Here is a 20,790-nt window from a genome sequence, read left to right as displayed (position 1 = left end):
TCAGAGTAGGAAGTGTTTTTGACCATAGCCAGTGTGTGTGCTTAAAGAGACTTTGCGTTACTGAGACCATTGTAGCTGAAGATATATATACTTCATAATCTGCGTTAATCTAAAATCTGTGTATATTCGTGAAGCTAAAGAGGGAGTAAAGGCGTACTGTATCATAATCCAACTTTTCATGTTCAATAAATGTTTTTTCTTAAATTAATGGTCCTGTGACTCCATTATAGAGTCATAGAGGTTTACAGCATGGAAACAGGCCCTTCGGCCCAACTTGTCCATGCCACCCTTTTTTTTAAACCCCTAAACTAATCCCAATTGCCCGCATTTGCCCCATATCCCTCTATACCCATCTTACCCATGTAACTGTGGAAATGCTTTTTAAAAGACAAAATTGTACCCGTCTCTATTACTACCTCTGGCAGCTTGTTCCAGCCACTCACCATCCTGTGTGTGAAAAAATTGCCCCTCTGGACACTTTTGTATTTATCCCCTCTCACCTTAAACCTATGCTCTCTCGTTTTAGACTCCCCTACGTTTGGGAAAAGATAGTGACTATCTAGCTGATCTATGCCCTCATTATTTTACAGATCTCTATAAGATCACCCCTCAGTCTTCTACGCTCCAGAGAAAAAAGTCCCAGTCTATCCAGCCTCTCCTTATAACTCAAACCATCAAGTCCCAGTAGCATCCTAGTAAATCTTTTCTGCACTCTTTCTAGTTTAATAATATCCTTTCTATAATAGGGTGACCAGAACTGTACACAGCATTCCAAGTGTGGCCTTACCAATGTCTTGTACAACCTCAACAAGACATCCCAACTCCTGTATTCAATGTTCTGACCAATGAAACCAAGCATGCTGAATGCCTTCTGTTCTTCCATGTTTTATTAAAAAAGTAAAACTCACGGTCTTTTGAGCCAGGATTCCATTCTGGGGTCTTCCTATCCAGTTATAATACCAACAGGGATTGTAACGCAGTGCAACAGAATACAGGCCATAACCAGGCACTTTGCTCATCAACACTATAGCCAATACACAATGTTGCTGATGATTGTAATACATTGGGCTTGATTCTCCAACCTCGCCCTCAGCTGGGATTCTCCAGTCCTGCTGTAGGGAATGGAGATTTGACTGAGAGCCAAATTCTCCGTTCTCGCTGGCAGCGGTGGCGGGATGTTCAAGGCCGGAGAATTCCGGCCATTGTTTTTCCTATTATTTATGGGATATGGGCATCACTAGTTAGACCAGCATTCATTGCCCATCCCTAATTGGGAAGGTGATGGTGAGCTGCCTTCTTGAACTACTGCAGTCCCTGCAGTGTAGGTACACTCACAGTGCAGTTTGGGTGGGAGTTCCAGGATTTTGGTCCAGCGACAGTGAAGTAATGGCGATAAATTTCCAAGTCAGGATGGCGACTGGCTTGGAGGGGAACCTCCAGGTGGTGGTGTTCCCAAGTATCCGCTGCTCTTATCCTTCCTGATGGTAAAGGTCGTGGGTTTGAAAGGTGCTGTCAAAGAAACCTTGGTGAGTTCCGGCAGTGCATCTGAAAGATAGTACACACGGCTGCCACCATTTGTCAGTGGTGGAGATTGAATGTTTGTAGAAGGGGTAGCAATTAAGCGTGTTGTTTTTCTCTGGATGGTGTTGGAGCTCCACTCATCTGGGCAACTGGAAAATATTCCATCACACTCCTGACTTATGCCTTGTGGATTGTGGACAAGCTTTGGAGAGTCAGTTACCCGCCGCAGGATACCTAACCTTTGACCTGCTCTGATACTCACAGTATTTATATGACTGGTCCAGTTCAGATTCTGGTCAATTGTAAACCCTAGGATGTTGAAAGTGGAGGACTCAGCAATGGTAATGCCATTGAATGCCAAGGAGCGATGGTTAGGCCGTCACCTGTTGGAGATGGTCATACCATCGCCCCTTGACATTGAATTTTGGCCAACAGCAGCCTTAGAATAGGCCAGAATAATGGAATGTATTGGCTGCATCTTGAAAAGGACATCTTGAAATGGAAAAGTCTTAACTTTTAGGACACACAGAAGTGGAAAGTGGAAAATCTGTCTTGGCCGTAAAACCCAAGTCAAATCCAATTCAGCCAATTACAGCCCCATTTATCATCAGCTAACTGATGGAAGGTGTTGTTGATAGTGCCAACAAGCGGTCGCTACACAAAACAATCTACTCACTGACCCTCAATTTGGGTTGCATCAGGATGACTAAGCTCCAGATCTCATTCCAGCATTGGTCAGCAAATTGCCAAGGCTTTACCGACAGCGACTTCCAAACCTGGGACCTTCACCACCTCGAAGAACAAGGAAAGCAGGCACATGGTAATGCCACCACCTGCAAGTTCCCTTTCAAGCCACACGCTATCCTGACTTGGAAATATAGCTTGGTTCCTTTACTGTCTGTGGGCCAAAATCCTGGAACTTCCTTCCTAACTATGATTATAGCAACACCACACGGACTGCAGCAATTCAAGAAGGCAGCTCACCACCACATTCTCAAGGACAACTGGGGATGGGCAATAAATACTGACCATGCGAGTGACACCCACATCCCATGAGTGGATAAAAAAACCAACCCTCTCCACCGAGCAGAATCTAGGCAGAATGGAAACTACAATCTAGCAGGTCTTTTCTGATAGAGTCTGCATACTTTTAGTGTCGAACAGTTGAGGTGTCTACCCTGTGCCAGACAGGGAATATAAGTGGATAAGGATCTGTTTGCAGCTAACAGGCCCTCTGGAGTTGCCATGACAACTGAGATCACTGAAAAGAAAAACACATGCCCATCATCCAAATGGTAAGTAAAGAAATGTTTCTTTGTGGTGCTAGGAGGAGAGGGAGGACCACTTGGTCGAAGTGACTCTTCCACCATGTTTTAATGTCGGAGTCGGAGAATATGCAGATCAAAATCTTTATTGCACTGGAACCATGAAAGACATGCAGCACTGCCATGAATTCCTCTGAATGTAGATATTCATAAAGCCAGTGCTGTGACAGAGTTAATGGTACAATTTTCCATATGTCAAACTTACGCGCTTGAAATAGATTGGTGTATTCCTTTCTCTTGTTTCTGAGTAATTGTAGATCAGCAACCTTCACAGAGCCTTGATAGAGACATTCAACCACCAAGTGAAAACTGTCCTCCGCATCTTTTAGTAAACGCTTTGCTTTCTCCAAGATATCAAGCTTACTGCAGTCACCTGGAGATCAGCAAATCAATCATTTATATTCATGTAACTAATATAATTGCAAAGACACTATAGATGTTTCATTGGAATAAACCTATAAGGTAGAGTTTCAAGGATTCTCTTGTACCATTCTCCTCTCTTCTTTTGGAATCCAACATATTACCTGTTGCCAATCCATTGTGTCTCGTGCTGCATTCTCACTTTGAGGGTTCTTAAGTTTCAGGTATTGGTGAAATGATGGATCAGTCCCAAAAAACAACTCCAGCTTTCCTGATCTGCCGGAGAATGTGGAAAGATCTTCCCCAGATTCACCAGCAAGGGCTGAGAGCATACTCATCTTTAGAATCATTAAATCAGGAAGTATTGAGTGGCTGTCCTGCCCACTATTAATCCCGATTCCTCCTCTAAACTACAGCAACAACTCAATAATTCCTGCCCCAATCAATCAGCAGGGTCAATGTAAATCATAGAATCCCTACAGTGCAGAAGGAGACCACTTGGCCCATCGAACCAGCACGGACAACAATCCCACCCAGGCCCTATCCCTGTAACCCCATGCATTTGCCCTGCTAACCCCTCAACACTAAAGGGGCAATTTAGCATGGCCAATCCACCTAACCCACACATCTTTGGGGCACCCCGAAGGAAACCCACACAGACACGGGGAGAACGCGCAAACTCCACACAGACAGTGACCCGAGGTTGGAACTGAACTTGGGTCTCAAGCACTGTGAGTCAGCAGTGCTAATCAATGTGCCACCGTTATGCCCAAAGGTAGCAAAAGGTGCAAACACCAGTAGTTCGCACATGCCCTCCAGCCACAAGGTTTATAAGATTATTGTGTTTTGGGACTGCCTGTTCAATTTAGGGTAAAATAGAGTAATGAAAGAGGTTACGTCACCTGTTTTGAATTCGACTGACAACAAGTCTGGACGGTGAAGTTGATAAAGATTAAAAGAAGGCCCAGATTGTTTCACAGTTCTGACAATGGATCCAGAGGCGAAACTGAATTCGATATGGTAATTTAAGGACTAGCGCCATAATGGGGAGGCAACGGCCTGGTGGTATTATCGCTAGACTATTAATCCAGACACTCAGCTAATGTTCTGGGGACCCGGGTTCGAATCCCGCCACGGCAGATGGTGGAATTTGAATTCAATTAAACAATATCTGTAATTAAGAATCTACTGATGAGCATGAAACCATTGCCAATTGTTGGAAAAACCCATCTGGTTCACTAATGTCCTTTAGGGAAGGAAATCTGCCATCCTTGCCTGGTCTGGCCTATATGTAACTCCAGAGCCACAGAATGTGGTTGATTCTCAATTGCCCTCCAAGGGCAACTAGGGATGGGCAATAAATGCTGTAAGAAGTTTAACAACACCAGGTTAAAGTCCAACAGGTTTATTTGGTAGCAAAAGCCACACAAGCTTTCGAAGCTTCGAAAGCTTGTGTGGCTTTTGCTACCAAATAAACCTGTTGGACTTTAACCTGGTGTTGTTAAACTTCTTACTGTGTTTACCCCAGTCCAACGCCGGCATCTCCACATAATAAATGCTGGCCAGCCAGCGACGCCCATGTCCCATGAATGAATAAAAAAGTAACAAGGTGAGCTACTGGATTGCTGTGAAAAACCCAACCCAATCAATTCAGTGAAGGAAATTTGCCAGCCTGAGTGCTCTCAGGAAAGTTAGTGATGGGCAGTAAATACTACCTTATTAGTATCACCCACATCCCAAAATTAAATACAAAATCTTTACAGCGGCCACACTTATTTCCTGAATGAAATCACACACAGCCATAATTTGACTGCCGCAAGATCTTTCTGAAGGGCATGAGATCACAAATGTACTCAATGCCGCAGTGACACACAGCACTGAACAGAAATGTAAAGGAATATTTGAGTATTTGGAGAAGTGATATTTCAAAGAAGCACCAGAGGGCAGAGTGGCTCTTTCGTTCTGCCTCATTTTTAAACTTCACCAAACACAAGTCTGAAGTTGACAATGGAGCCAAACTACAGTAAAACACCTGGGCTGAACAGTGAACTTTCACAAAGTTTCACCGGGACGGCACAGTGGCACAGTGGTTAGCACTGCTACCTCACAGCGCCAAGTGCCCAGGTTCGATTCTCGGCCTGGGTCACTGTTTGTGCAGAGTTTGCACATTCTCCCCGTGTCTGCGTGGGTTTCCTCCGGGTGCTCCGGTTTCCTCTCACAGCCCAAAGATGTGCGTGCGGGCTAGGTGCATTGGCCATGCTAAATTGCCCCTAAGTGGAAGGGAGACTAACTGGGGTAGGTGCATGGGGTTGTGGGGATGGGGCCTGGGTGAGATTGTGGTCGGTGCAGACTCGATGGGCCTCCTACTGCACTGTAGGGATTCTATGATCTTAAGAAAGTCTGGTTATTTATACCAATTAAAAGCAAATTAAATTTACACCAACTGTTACCTTGTAGAAGACAATAGTGCATGGCACAGTCTGAACTCAGTATACAGCCAAAATTGCCACTTTCCATTCTTTTTCCAGATTCTTCAATTATTTCTGAGAAAACATTTGCACATGTTTGGTGTTTCCACGGATTTAACTTTGCGAGCAGTTCAGCTTCCTTTTTGCTCTAAAATTCAATAGAAAATAAAACATTTAAAAAGATCAGAACACAACAGTTATTTCAGCAATACATCTCACAGCCTAATTATAACCTACATAACCCCATTTTTGGCCTGTGTTTAAGATTACGGCCACTTGCAATGAATTATCATTACACCTCTCTGTATCTTCATGTTCCGTAAGAGTTTTAACAAAACCAGGTTAAAGTCCAACAGATTTATTTGGTAGCAAATGCCAGTAGCTTTCGGAGCCCTGCTCCTTCGTCAGATGGAGTGGATATCTGCTCTCAAACAAGGCACAGAGACACAAAATCAAGTTACAGAATACTGATTAGAATGCGAATCTCTACAGATAATCAAATCTTAAAGATACAGACAATGTGAGTGGAGGGAGCATTAGGCACAGGTTAAAGAAATGTGTATTGTCTCCAGACAGGACAGTCAGTGAGATTCTGCAAGTCCAGGAGGCAAGCTCTGGGGGTTACTGATAATGTGACATGAACCCAAGATCCCGGTTTAGGCCATCCTCATGTGTGCGGAACTTGGCTATCAGTTTCTGCTCAGCGACTCTGCACTGTCGTGTGTCGTGAAGGCCGCCTTGGACAACGCTTACCCGAAGATCAGAGACCGAATGCCCGTGACCGCTGAAATGCTCCCCAACAGGAAGAGAACAGTCTTGCCTGGTGATTGTCAAACGGTGTTCATTCATCCATTGTCGTAGCGTCTGCATGGTTTCCCCATTGTACCATGCCTCGGGACATCCTTTCCTGCTGCGTATCAGGTAGACAACGTTGGCCGAGTTGCAAGAGTAGGTACCGTGTACCTGATAGATGGTGTTCTCACGTGAGGTGATGGCATCCGTGTCGATGGTCCGGCACATCTTGCAGAGGTTGCTGTGGCAGGGCTGTGAGCTGTCGTGGTCACTGTTCTCCCGAAGGCTGGGTAGTTTGCTGCGGACAATGGCCTGTTTGAGGTTGTGCGGTTGTTTGAAGGCAAGAAATGGGGGTGTGGGAATGGCCTTGGCGAGATGTTCGTCTTCATCAATGACATGTTGAAGGCTCCGGAGGAGATGCCGTAGCTTCTCCGCTCCGGGGAAGTACTGGACGAAGGAAGGGTACTCTGTCCACCGTGTCCCGTGTTTGTCTTCCGAGGAGGTCGGTGTGGTTTTTCGCTGTGGCGCGTCGGAACTGTCGATCGATGAGTCGAGCGCCATATCCTGTTCTTATGAGGGCATCTTTCAGCATCTGGGAGGTATCTGTTGCAATCCTCCTCATCCGAGCAGATCCTGTGTATACGGAGGGCTTGTCCGTAGGGGATGGCTTCTTTAACGTGTTTAGGGTGGAAGCTGGAGAAGTGGAGCATCGTGAGGTTATCCGTGGGCTTGCGGTACAGTGAGGTGCTGAGGTGACCGTCCTTAATGGAGATGCGTGTGTCCAAGAATGCAAACGATTCTGGAGAGTAGTCCATGGTGAGTCTGATGGTGGGATGGAACTTGTTGATGTCATCATATAGTTGGTTCAGTGATTGTTCACCATGAGTCCAAAGGAAGAAAATGTCATCGATGTATCTAGTGTATAGCATCGGTTGAAGGTCCTGTGTGGTGAAGAAGTCTTGTTCAAACCTATGCATGAAGACATTGGCATATTGAGATGCGAATTTGGTCCCCATGGCTGTTCCGTGTGTCTGGATGAAGAACTGGTTGTTGAAGGTGAAGACATTGTGGTCCAGGATGAAGCGGATGAGTTGTAAAATTGCATCTGGAAACAGGCAGTTGAGTACTGAGGCCGTTGCAGCAATGCCATCATCATGGGGGATACTGGTGTAGAGTGCCGAGACATCCATTGTGACGAGGACCGCTCCGGTTCAACTGCTCCATGTGTGCTGAGTTTCTGTAGGAAGTCCGTAGTGTCGCGACAAAAGCTGGGGGTTCTTTGTACAATGGGTTTCAGGATGCCCTCGACATAGCCAGAGAGGTTCTCGCACAGGGTCCCATTGCCTGATACGATGGGACGGCCGGGTGTGTTTGCCTTGTGTATCTTCAGGAGGCAGTAGAGATCTCCAACGCAGGGAGTACGTGGGATGAGAGCACGGAGGGTGCTCTGAAGGTCCGGTTCAAAGGTCTTGATCAGAGTGCTGAGATGACCGGTGTGTTCTTTGGTCGGATCTGTGGGTAACTGTCTGTAGTGTTCCTCGTTTTTCAGTTGTCGGTACACTTCTTTGCAGTAATCCGTTCTGTTCAGTATGATGATGGCCCCTTCTTTGTCTGCATGTTTGACGACAATGTTATGGTTGGTCTTGAAAGCGTGGATGGCGTTGCGTTGTGCTTGGGTGATGTTCGGGGCTTACACCACCTCTTCATGTTCCCACATTCACTTGTAACGACCGTGTCAACACATACAAAGGTAAATTCTGCAATCTCACGTGTTGTATGTTAGTTGTGATCGGCTAAAGAATGATTGTGGAGACATTGGTTTGCCTGAACTATAATCGGTTTATTGGGTAAATGTAACCATATACACATGTACATGGCTAGATGTGACTTAGGCCAAGCCGTGAGCGCACACTCTCTCACCATTTGGTTATGTGTGCTGACATCAGAGAATTGCAGAATTAACTCCATAAAGTTAAAGTTTATTTATTAGTCATAAGGCTTACATTTTCACTGCAATGAAGTTACTGTAAAATTCCCCTAGTCGCCACAGTCCGGCATCTGTTCAGGTCAATGCACCTAACCAGCACGTCTTTCAGACTGTGGGAGGAAACTGGAGCACCCGGAGGAAACCCACGCAGACACGGGGGGAACGTGCAAACTCCACACAGACAGTGATTCAAGCCGGGAATCGAACCTGCGTCCCTGGCGCTGTGAGGCAGCAGTGATAACCATTGTGCCATCGTGCCGCCCCCACTGTGCCACCGTGGCGATAAGCATTTCCATCCACAATATACACGTCATTACTGCAGAAATTACCCTAAACCTTACTATCTACAAACCTGTTTATCTTACATACACTATTATAATAAACTATACCCACCAGTATCACCATCCACAAGTTTACTTACAATACGCACTACTGCAGCAGAACATTGTAATAAAGGAGCAGATGACGCATTTCCCAGCTCGCTGTGCTGCTCTAGTAGCGCAACAGGCCGGGAGACAACAGTGGAGGTGTTTAGCCGGCTCCCCGCTGGGCAGCACGGCCTCCGTGCGTCAGAGGGGCGGCGCCAGAAGGGATGGACCGGGGGAGATCAATGGAGCTGTGAGGATCTCTGCATTGGGATTGACAAGAGAGTGGGGGGAGGGGCGGGGGGGGGGGACGCCGATCGGAGCTGGTTGGGGAAACATATCAGGGCAGGCCTAGAGAGGCCCGGGAGGCCAGCAATCGGGGGGTGGGGGTTGGAGGGGCAGCGATGTGGGGTCACAGGGCTGGCCAGTGATTGGGAGGCCAGCAGTGCAGGGCTACTGCATGTACGCCGATCTCACTGCCAGATCGGCAGACGTGCAGTGGCCCACTCAGCGCTATGCTGCCGGCCTCTCCAGCGGGAATAGGTCCCACCCTCTGATTTTCAAAGTGAATCCCGCTACGACACTCTGCAGTGCTCAGAGTGTGGGAGATTCATTCTGAAATACCCGCTAAAAAAAAAACAGGAGTTACTCCAATTTTCACGCAAATTCAGCACTTAGAATTTTTTGGGGAGAATCGCCCCTGTAATCTTCCATTTTGAGCTGTTAGCAGGGAGGGAAATCTATAATCGCTCACACCACCACTCCTGAGAAAGGGGCTTCTTCAGCCTGACAGTAGCAGATCGGATGAAAGGGTCATTTGGAATATTAACTTTTGTATATATATAGCTGACCATTCGCCAAAACTTCTCATAGATCGAAACATCGAAAAACTACAGCACAAAACTGTCCCACAAGTTGTGCCGAACATATCCCTACCTTTTAGGCCTACCTATAACCCTCCATCCTATTAAGTCCCATGTACTCATCCAGGAGTCTCTTAAAAGACCCTATCGAGTTTGCCTCCACCACCACTGACGGCAGCCAATTCCACTCGCCCACCACCCTCTGTGTGAAAAACGTCCCCCTAACATTTCCCCTGATATCATTATTTACAATAATGCCAATAATACTAAAATAAATAGGCCTTTCCCATCCATTATATATCCAGGCCCCTCACCATTTTGTACCGACAATCATGGAATCCCTACAATGAAGAAGGAGGCCATTTGGCCCATCAAGTCTGCCCTGATGTCATTATTCCCCTGATGTCATTATTTATTTAAGAATCTTGGTTTCTCTTTCCACCTCCACATCAAACTAAGGTTGGCTGCTGGCAGCAAGCGCCAGTGACTGTAAATGAATCTCAGGATTTGCTAACTATTGCGTCGGTTGGGAAACAGCAAGGTGTGTGGTTATGTCCAGCTGACTGGACAATAACTTTAATCCCTCAAATTGTAACGTATCCCGTTAGGGGATAAAATAAGGAAAATAGTCGAGTCCTTTAACTCTGTCAGAACTGAAGGAAGGGGGAATGTGTTGGAGCTGTAGAAACTGCAACAAAAAGTTACAACTTTAAGAACAAAAAACGTTTGGTGAGGTGGGAGAGGAGGGGTTGATTTGAGGCAATCCATGCATGGGATATGAACAAAAAGTTTGGGGTTTAATAAGGAGAAGAAATAACAGTAGACGTTGTGTTCGGCAACTTTTGATTTTGACAGATATAGCTCTTGGAGCTAAAGGGATCAAGGGATACAGGGGAAAGGTGGTGTCAGAACATTGAATTTGATGATCAGCCATGATCAAAGGTCGAATGGCCTACTACTCCTGCTTCTAGTTTCTATCTTTCTGATGAAGATCGTCAGAAACGTTAAACTCTGTTCCTTTCCTAGTCAATGCTGGCAGGTTTGCTGAGTTTTTCCAGCATCCTCTGTTCTTGTTCTATTTATTGAGTATTTTCTCTTACCTGACAAACCTCTTTCACAGCGTTAAGCGCACAGCATTTAAAACAATCCAAAAGAACGGGGTCTAATGTGGTTAAAGTTTGCTTCTCATTCCAATAGATTACTATCTGGTCAGATGGGTTCTCCTATAAATGAAATAGAACAGACAAAAGGAAACATTTAACCACTTTTATAAAATGCTGATGCAGTTATAAAATCTGAGTTGGAATGAAAGGTAGGCTGCTTGGAACATCACCTGTGGTTCCCTCTACACAGTCAGTGTTTGACCTGCTATATTTATCCACTACTTTCTATTTCTACTAACATCATAGAAAGTTTACAGCACAGAAAGAGGCCACTTGGTCCATCATGTCTGTGCCAGCCAGGAAACAAGCCACCCAGGCTAATCCCACTTTCCAGCATTTGGTCCATAACCCTGTAACTCACAGTACTTGGGGTGCAAAACCAGACAACTTTTCAATGAGTTGTGAGTTTCTGCCTCTACTCCCCTTTAGGCAGTGAGTTCCAGACCTCCACAACTCTCTGGGTGAAAAATATTTTCCTCATTTCCCCTCCAATCTTTCGACCAATCACTTTAAATTTCTTCCCCCTGGACATTGACTTCTCTGCTAAAATAAATAGGCCTTTCCCATCCATTATATATCCAGGCCCCTCACCATTTTGTACCAACAATCATGGAATCCCTACAATGAAGAAAGAGGCCATTTGGCCCATCAAGTCTGCACCGGCTCTCTGACAGAGTATCTTACCCAGGCCCTCTACCCCGCCCTATCCCCATAACCCCACAGATTTACCATGGCTAATCCATCTAACCTACACATCTTGGGACACTCAGGGGCAATTTAGCATGGCCAATCCACTTAACCTGAACATCTTTGGACTGTGGGGAGAAACTGAAGCATCCGGAAGAAATGCAGACATGGGGAAAACATGCAATATCCACACTGACAGTCACCCAGGGCCGGAATTGAACCCAGGTCCCTGGCGCTGAGAGGCAGCAGTGCTAACACCGTGCTGCCCCTCATCTCAATCAAATCTGCCCCCCGCCTCCTCTGTTCCAGGGAGAGCAACCCCAGCCTATCCCAACTTCCCTCATAGCTGCAATTTTCCAGTCCTGGCAACATTCCCGTAAATCTCATCCTGACCCTCTCCAGGGCAATTACATCCTTCCTGCAATGAGATGACCAGAACTGCACACTGTATTCATCTTGTGACCTAACTAATGTTTTACATGGCTCTGGTAGAACCTCTCTGCTCTACATTCTATGCCTTGGCTAATAAATGAAAGGATTCCATATGTCTTCCTAACCACCTCATGAACCTGTCCTGCTACCTTCAGGGTTCTATGAACATTAATGCCAAGGTCCCTCACTTCCTCTATGCCTCTCAGTATCTTCCCATTTATTGTGTAATCCTTTACCTTGTCTGACCTCCCCAAATGCATCACCTCACACCTCTCTGGATTGCATTCCATTTGCCATTTTTTTGCCCTGATCAGTCCAACGTAATGGTCTGTAGGCTGAAAGGTTCATCACTGTTCCAATTTCTCTGCACAGAAAGATCCCACCTGTAATACCGAAAATGGCCTTCAGAGGGCTTCTTCCAAATTAGCCCAATCCACAGACCACACTCTCAATGTGAGATGTGGTAATGCACATCCGGAAGGTCCTTACTTTACACTTCAAGTTACCCTTTATCAAGAGAATTTAAATCAAGGTTGTGATTGCTTCTGAGAGTCTTTGCTTCACCCGGATGCAGATTTCATAAATCCAAGCTGCCGACCAGCAGTTTGCTGAATAGTATGAATTAGCAAATCCTTACTTAACTTTTGTAAGTGTAGGACAAGATCTCTGCCCAATGCCATTAAATCAAAAAACACAGAGGGGCTGGTTGTACTACCTTCTCTATTCTTTTTAGAAGGTCAATTCTTGTCGTTTGTCTCCACTCAGTGATCCAGTCGGTAACTCCACATTCCATGGTAAAGTGGCAATTCCACATCTGAAGAGTGAGTGAAATATTTATTAATGACTTAAAAACATATCATCGTATCATCATCCCAAAGAATTGTAAGCCATGTTAGGTATTTTTAAAAAATAATTCCAGGTTTATGCTAGTTATCCAATCGATGCACACTGTCAGTTTCCAACATCTGCTGCTCTCAAAGAGTAAGAAGTTTAACAACACCAGGTTAAAGTCCAACAGGTTTATTTGGTAGCAAAAGCCACAAGCTTTCGGAGCGCTGCACCTTCGTCAGGTGAGTGGGAATTCTGTTCACAAACAGGGCATATAAAGACACAGACTCAATTTACAGAATAATGGTTGGAATGCGAATACTTACAGCTAATCGAGTCTTAAAGGTACAAACAATGTGAGGGGAGAGAGCACCAAGACAGGTCAAACAGATGTGTATTGTCTCCAGACAGGACAGCCAGTGAAATTCTGAAAGTCCAGGCAAGTTGTGGGGGTTACAGATAGTGTGACATGAACCCAATATCCCGGTTGAGGCCATCCTCAGGTGTGCAGAACCTGGCTATCAGTTTCTGCTCAGCGACTCTGCGCCGTCGCTTCATCTGCACTTCATCTGCGCTTCATCCTGGACCACAATGTCTTCACCTTCAACAACCAGTTCTTCATCCAGACACACGGAACAGCCATGGGGACCAAATTCGCATCTCAATATGCCAACATCTTCATACACAGGTTCGAACAAGACTTCTTCACCGCACAGGACCTTCAACCGATGCTATACACTAGATACATAGATGAAATTTTCTTCCTTTGGACCCATGGTGAACAATCACTGAAACAACTATATGATGACATCAACAAGTTCCATCCCACCATCAGGCTCACCATGGACTACTCTCCAGAATCGATGGATTCTTGAACACATGCATCTCCATTAAGGACGGTCACCTCAGCACCTCACTGTACCGCAAGCCCACGGATAACCTCACGATGCTCCACTTCTCCAGCTTCCACCCTAAACATGTTATAGAAGCCATCCCCTATGGACAAGCCCTCCGTATACACAGGATCTGCTCGGATGAGGAGGATCGCAACAGACACCTCCAGACGCTGAAAGATGCCCTCATAAGAACAGGATATGGCACTCGACTCATCGATCGACAGTTCCGACGCGCCACAGCAAAGAACCGCACTGACCTCCTCAGAAGACAAACACGGGACACGGTGGACAGAGTACCCTTCGTCGTCCAGTACTTCCCCGGAGCGGCGAAGCTATGGCATCTCCTCCGGAGCTTTCAACATGTCATTGATGAAGACGAACATCTCGCCAAGGCCATCCCCACACCCCCACTTCTTGCCTTCAAACAACCGCACAACCTCAAACAGGCCATTGTCCGCAGCAAACTACCCAGCCTTCAGGAGAACAGTGACCACGACACCTCACAACCCTGCCACAGCAACCTCTGCAAGACGTGCCGGATCATCGACACAGATGCCATCATCTCACGTGAGAACACCATCCACCAGGTACACGGTACATACTCTTGCAACTCGGCCAACGTTGTCTACCTGATACGCTGCAGGAAAGGATGTCCCGAGGCATGGTACATTGGGGAAACCATGCGGACGCTGCGACAATGGATGAATGAACACCGCTCGACAATCACCAGGCAAGACTGTTCTCTTCCTGTTGGGGAGCACTTCAGCAGTCACGGGCATTCGGCCTCTGATATTCAGGTAAGCGTTCTCCAAGGCGGCCTTCACGACACACGACGGCGCAGAATCGCTGAGCAGAAACTGATAGCCAAGTTCCGCACACATGAGGACAACCTCAACCGGGATATTGGGTTCATGTCACACTATCTGTAATCCCCACAGCTTGCCTGGACTTGCAGAATTTCACTTGTTGTCCTGTCTGGAGACAATACACATCTGTTTGACCTTTCTTGGTGCTCTCTCCCCTCACATTGTTTGTAACATTAAGACTTGATTAGCTGTAAGTATTCGCATTCCAACCATTATTCTGTAAATTGAGTTTGTGTCTTTATATGCTCTGTTTGTGAACAGAATTCCCACTCACCTGACAAAGGTGCAGCGCTCCGAAAGCTTGTGTGGCTTTTGCTACCAAATAAACCTGTTGGACTTTAACCTGGTGTTGTTAAACTTCTTACTGTGTTTACCCCAGTCCTACGCTGGCATCTCCACATCATGGCTCTCAAAGAGCACAGGTCAGCAAATCCTCAGCCAGGGGTCATGCACCCCATGCAATTGGGCAGGATAGAAATATAGAAGATAGGAGCAGGAGGAGTCCATTTGGCCCTTCGAGCCTGCTCCGCCATTCACCGCGATCATGGCTGATTGTCCAACTCAATAGCCTAATCCTGCTTTCTCCCCATAACCTTCGATCCCCTTCGCCCCACGTGCTTTATCTCGCCGCCTCTTGAATACATTTGGATGGTGGCCTTTGATCCACAGCAACATCTTAAGTGCTGAGGACGGACTCACCACCTGGTAACTCTTGTCCTCCGCCAACAAACTCACCCACATGCAGGTGCCACAACCAATCCATGTATGAAATGTAAACAGACATAAGAACTAGTGGCAGCAGTAGGTATTCCGCCCCTTGAACCTGCTCCACCATTTAATACGATCCTAGCCGATCTCATCTTGGTCTCATTTCCAACTTCCTGCCTGTTCCCCATAAACCTTCATCCCTCTACTCATTAAAACCCTGTCTATCTCCTCCTTAAATCTGTTCAGTGTTCCGGCGTCCACTGCACTCTGAGGTAGAGATTTCCACAGATTCACGACACTTTGAGTGAAGCAATTCACCTAAAAAAGCTGCATTCCAAGTGGGAGCATGTCCATAGTCTCCATGCTGAAAGGATGTCAGTGCTGAGTTATCAGTGCACTTCTTCCCCATCCCCCTCCTTTCGTTCAGAAGTTGCAATTACTAATTTGGAGTAAGATTCATTCCCTATGAGTGTGAGTAGATTGAAGGGTAGGGAGTAGCCTATAGACTTTGAGGAATTATACTCCTCTCCCTTTACTCGTAGAATTTGTGCATTTAGACCATAAGACCATAAGACATAGGAGCGGAAGTAAGGCCATTCGGCCCATCGAGTCCACTCCACCATTCAATCATGGTTGATTTCAACTCCATTTACCCGCTCTCTCCCCATAGCCCTTAATTCCTCGAGAAATCAAGAATTTATCAATTTCTGTCTTGAAGACGCTCAACGTCTCGGCCTCCACAGCCCTCTGTGGCAATGAATTCCACAGACCCACCACTCTCTGGCTGAAGAAATTTCTCCTCATCTCTGTTCTAAAGTGACTCCCTTTTATTCTAAGGCTGTGCCCCCGCGTCCTAGTCTCCCCTGTTAATGGAAACAACTTCCCTACGTCCATCCTATCTAAGCCGTTCATTATCTTGTAAGTTTCTATCAGATCTCCCCTCAACCTCCTAAACTCCAATGAATATAATCCCACGATCCTCAGACGTTCATCGTATGTCAGGCCTACCATTCCTGGGATCATCCGTGTGAATCTCCGCTGGACCCGCTCCAGTGCCAGTATGTCCTTCCTGAGGTGTGGGGCCCAAAATTGCTCACAGTACTCCAAATGGGGCCTAACCAGTGCTTTATAAAGCCTCAGAAGTACATCCCTGCTTTTGTATTCCAAGCCTCTTGAGATAAATGACAACATTACATTTGCTTTCTTAATTACGGACTCAACCTGCAAGTTTACCTTTAGAGAATCCTGGACTAGGACTCCCAAGTCCCTTTGCACTTTAGCACTATGAATTTTGTCACCGTTTAGAAAATAGTCCATGCCTCTATTCTTTTTTCAGAAGGAGTGACATTTGGCCCATCGAGTATGCACCGACTCTCCAAAAGAGCATCTTACCCAGACCCACCTCCCACCAGCCCACCCTATCCCTGTAATCCAGCTCATTTAGCATGGCTAATCCACCTAACCTGCACATCTTTGGACTGTGGGAGGAAACCCACACAGACATGGGAACAACGTGCAAACTCCACACAGTCAGTCACCCAAGGCCAGAATTGAACCCAGGTCTCTAGCACTGTGAGTCAGCAGTGCCACTGTGTAGCCCTTGCCCGATTAGAATTCAACTCTTTGCAGTTCAACCAACAAAGCCTGGGTATTATGCAGTAGCTGAAGATGTAAATTTATGTTCTGGGTGGAGACCCTTCCAAAGAACCTTCTCTCCTTTCAGGTGTAGATGTGACACCAGATTAAGCCTATGTAGTGGACTTCATTCTCTAAACCATGTTGGACTCCAAACCAAATCTTTCACAACAAGCACTGCTCCTGTCCGCAGCCAGCACCTTCCATCCACTGATTTTAATCATGATGTGGAAATGTCGGCATTGGACTAGGGTGGGCACAGTAAGAAGTCTCACGACACCAGGAGCAACGCTCTGAAAGCTCGTGACGCCAAATAAACCTGTTGGACTTTAACCTGGTGTTGTGTGATTTTAATCAGCACAAATGCGGTTATTGGATAGGCACATGGAGCACACCAGGATGATCGGGAGTGGGATAGCTTGATCTTGGTTTCAGATAAAGCTCGGCACAACATCGTGGGCCGAAGGGCCCGTTCTGTGCTGTACTGTTCTATGTTCTAAGATGCCGGGCTGTGAGCTCTCCGTTTTTGATCTGCAAACTCCAGAAACACAACTGTGCCATGGGCACACCTAATTGGCTCCAATATTCCAGTGGTGACAACACACTTCTGGTTAAAGGAAAAATATCACTGCTTAAAGTTCAAAAATTGCAAAATACTAATAAAGAATAAATATTCCAAATTTGTACTCCCTCCATTGCTTGCACTAATCGGAAATTCTGGTGTGAGCGCAACGCACATTAGCTTACAGTCATGTTTAAATCAGAGGTCAGAAAACCCTGCAGCATTTTTCCATAACCAAATAAACTGCTGACTCAGAGAGAAATTTCAGAATACTGGGTTTGTCTGAGGCATGGGCTGAAGCAATTTGCTTTTGAGAAATAAAACACTATTCATTATTAAAACCCCATTCGCTAAACAAATAACATTTTCCATTCAATGGCCAACACATTTCATAGTCAGCAGTTGGCTTCATGTTTTGGGTTTTTTTTGGGCACCATTTCTGTCCTTGAAGTAAATAATAATTTCTCATCCAGAAAATTAAAACCAAATCTGGCTCATCCACTAAAGGGAACACTCATTTGAGGTAAGATACAGAGTTGTCAGTCTGGCTCATTGTTACAGTGTGGAACGCCTTGACCCAGGAAGGATGTAAATAGGAAGCAGTGCAGCTGAGAATTAGATTAACACTTGCAGCGGAGGAAGTAATAGGGCAATGGAACTTTTCACTCATTTTTGAATTATTCAAGTACCAGCACAGACACAGGTTTTTTTTTTCAGTCGTGGGACATGGGCATCGCTGGCTGGCCAGCATTTATTGCCCATCCCTAGTTGCCCGAGGGCAGTTGAGTGTCAACCACATTGCTGTGGCTCTGGAGTCACATGTAGGCCAGACCAGGTAAGGATGACAAATTTCCTTCCCTAAAGAACATGAGTGAACCAGGTGGGTCTTTCCGACAATTGACAATGGTTTCATGGTCATCTGTAGATTTTTAATTCCAGATTTTTTTAATTGAATTCAAATTCCACCCACCTGCCGTGGCGGGATTCGAATCTGGGTCCCCAGAACATTAGCTAAGTTTCTGGATTAATAGTCTAGCGATAATACCACTCGGCCATTGCCTCCCCTCGGGTCAAGTGGCCTCTGTGCACTGTCAGCCTCTACGGTTCTTTTAGTGGGATGCACCTCCATATTCGCTTGTTTCTTTTATGAATAATAATTTGAAATACAGCCAACATACAGAAAGCAATATTTTTACTTTGCACTTTAATACCCTTAAAATAGTTCTTCAAGGATAACAGGGCAAATGTACCTCCAGTTCTTTCTTGTCAGCGAACTTTGCTTTGGAAAGTAAGTCTGTCGGCAAGGTTTCTGTTCGCCAGGTACGGAGGCAATCTTGTGCTCCGTCGATTACTGATTTTACATTGACATGGGTATGATTTTCTTTTGAAGATGGCTCACCCTCCGACTGCTGCAACAGAGAGGAGAGGAAAACAAGATGCATCCAATGCAAGTCATTGAGTCGAGTAAATGGCTAACTCAGAGAGAAATTTCAGAATACTGGGTTTGTTTGAGACATGGGCTGAAGCAATTTGCTTTTTAGAAATAGAACATATTTATTACTGAAACCCTATTCGTTAAGCAAATCACATTTTCCATTTGATGGCCAACACATTTTGTAGTAAGCGGTTGGCTTAACATTTTTGGGTTTTTTTTGTACCATTCTTTTTCTTAAATAAATAATAAACTCTCATCCAGAAAAATCAGAACCAAATCTGGCTCATCCACAAAAGGTAACATTCATATGAGGTAAGATACAGAGTTGTCAGTCTTCGGTTCTAAGATTTTTAATAAGTACACTGAAAATAACATTCAGCTAAAACCACACCATCGTGCAATTATCGGTCAGCAGTAGAACCACTGGAAGCTTTGGATAAAAAAGGTAGCTAAAGTTTTTGGGAAAGTTTCAATGTCTTGCAATGCTGTAAAGTGGGTGATATTGAAATGACCGCTTGTTGTTCCATTCTAGTGAGGCAAGTGGAAAGGAATGTTCAACCATACTGTGCACTGGGCAGCCAATTCAATATCACCTATTTTACAGCACTGACCAAAATTAAAACTACTCCCCTCGCCCGAGGTATTTTGGTTCAACTAGTTTATGGGTCCTTGCTTTGCATTACACTCCTCGTCCTCAATTATTAAATTGAGCCTAAACTACCAGCCAACAGGAGACTGATGGGACATCTCCAAAAGACCAGGACCCAGGCTACACTCACTCTCTGACATTTTCATGATTTTCGTCCTTTCTTACAAGAAGCAGAAATCCCATCTGTCCTGCTCAAAACAACTGACAATCAGGATCAGATACAGGGTCTTACAGACATGGCCATGGAAGCAGCCTTGATATTTTTGCGGTCAATATTTCAAGTAAGTAGACATGTCCCACTGGTGGGATAAAGGTCAGACCAGAGGTCCAATCCCCTTCTAGAATGGGAATTTTGTAAATTCCCCTTTGTAGCTGAGTGGGCAACAGCAACAAGTGAGGGCAATAGTGGCAACAAGAGTCAAGCATGCTGGGAATTTTGCTCAAGTTATAATTAAACACAGGTGCAGGTCAGAAAGGCTGCAGTGAGTCGTGACCTTTCCTGAGAGCTGTGACCTGACATTTCCTGTGCTGACCAAATAAGAATACTTGTTTGGACAAATGCCAGGCTCACCGGCACCAACGTTTCTTGTCTCATTCCTTACATAGTGAGGCAACGTGACCTATATGCAGTTGGGTATAAATATTTGGAAGTTGTTAATGAGTAACTCCATTGGTTATAATCAAACATTGTGATCAGCTTCCTGTGGTATCATTGGCTGAATACCAGCGAACTTTCTGGAAAGTTTTCAGATCAAAAGATGCGCTTGAGTCTTTGTCTTTAGCGAAAACTCGAGAATCACCTTCGCAATATGTGCCCTGAAGGAAGACAAAGACTTACCTTTGTTAGCAGTATTTTAATTTTCTCAGCAACTTCCAATACAAACTGAAATGAAAGAACGGGAATTTCATACAATCTTGTGCGGTTAGTCAGCTCACAGATTATCTTGTGCATCTTAATGCTCCACTTTAAATCATTTTCCAGTAACTCAGAGATATTCCTTCTGCAACAGTAACATTGAGACATCATTACAATCTTCAGAAAACCATGGATTATAAATAATTTGATTCTTTTATTCCAATACATGAACAACCAGAGCTCTGACATCTAGTTTATATTCGGAGTAAGTGGTCACTTCCCGTGTGTATTTATGCTGTTAACTTAATCATTCAATTGCATGCTTTCACAAAACTCTAAAGAGCTCAATTGAGGATGAATCTATTCTAGTTACATTCTTCCACCTTGCTGCT

General features: G+C 45.3%; 1 protein-coding gene across 2 annotated transcripts in view; it reads right to left on the bottom strand.

Annotated features, from left to right (window-relative positions):
• LOC144501703 (E3 ubiquitin-protein ligase rnf213-alpha-like) overlaps positions 1-20,790 on the bottom strand; it is a 181,837-nt gene that overhangs the window by 108,518 nt on the left and 52,529 nt on the right. For both annotated transcript variants that reach the window (XM_078225645.1, XM_078225646.1), the window contains exons 17-22: positions 20,381-20,543; positions 18,709-18,867; positions 12,679-12,777; positions 10,782-10,904; positions 5,657-5,822; positions 3,052-3,219 (exon numbers count right to left, since the gene is read on the bottom strand). In XM_078225645.1, coding sequence (XP_078081771.1) covers positions 3,052-3,219; positions 5,657-5,822; positions 10,782-10,904; positions 12,679-12,777; positions 18,709-18,867; positions 20,381-20,543 — 878 coding nt within the window. The remainder of the gene's footprint in view (positions 1-3,051; positions 3,220-5,656; positions 5,823-10,781; positions 10,905-12,678; positions 12,778-18,708; positions 18,868-20,380; positions 20,544-20,790) is intronic.

The sequence above is a fragment of the Mustelus asterias genome, chromosome 12 (assembly GCF_964213995.1).
Source record: "Mustelus asterias chromosome 12, sMusAst1.hap1.1, whole genome shotgun sequence".
NCBI classification, from domain to species: Eukaryota; Metazoa; Chordata; class Chondrichthyes; order Carcharhiniformes; family Triakidae; genus Mustelus; species Mustelus asterias.
This window is presented reverse-complemented; position numbering and strand designations above follow the sequence as displayed.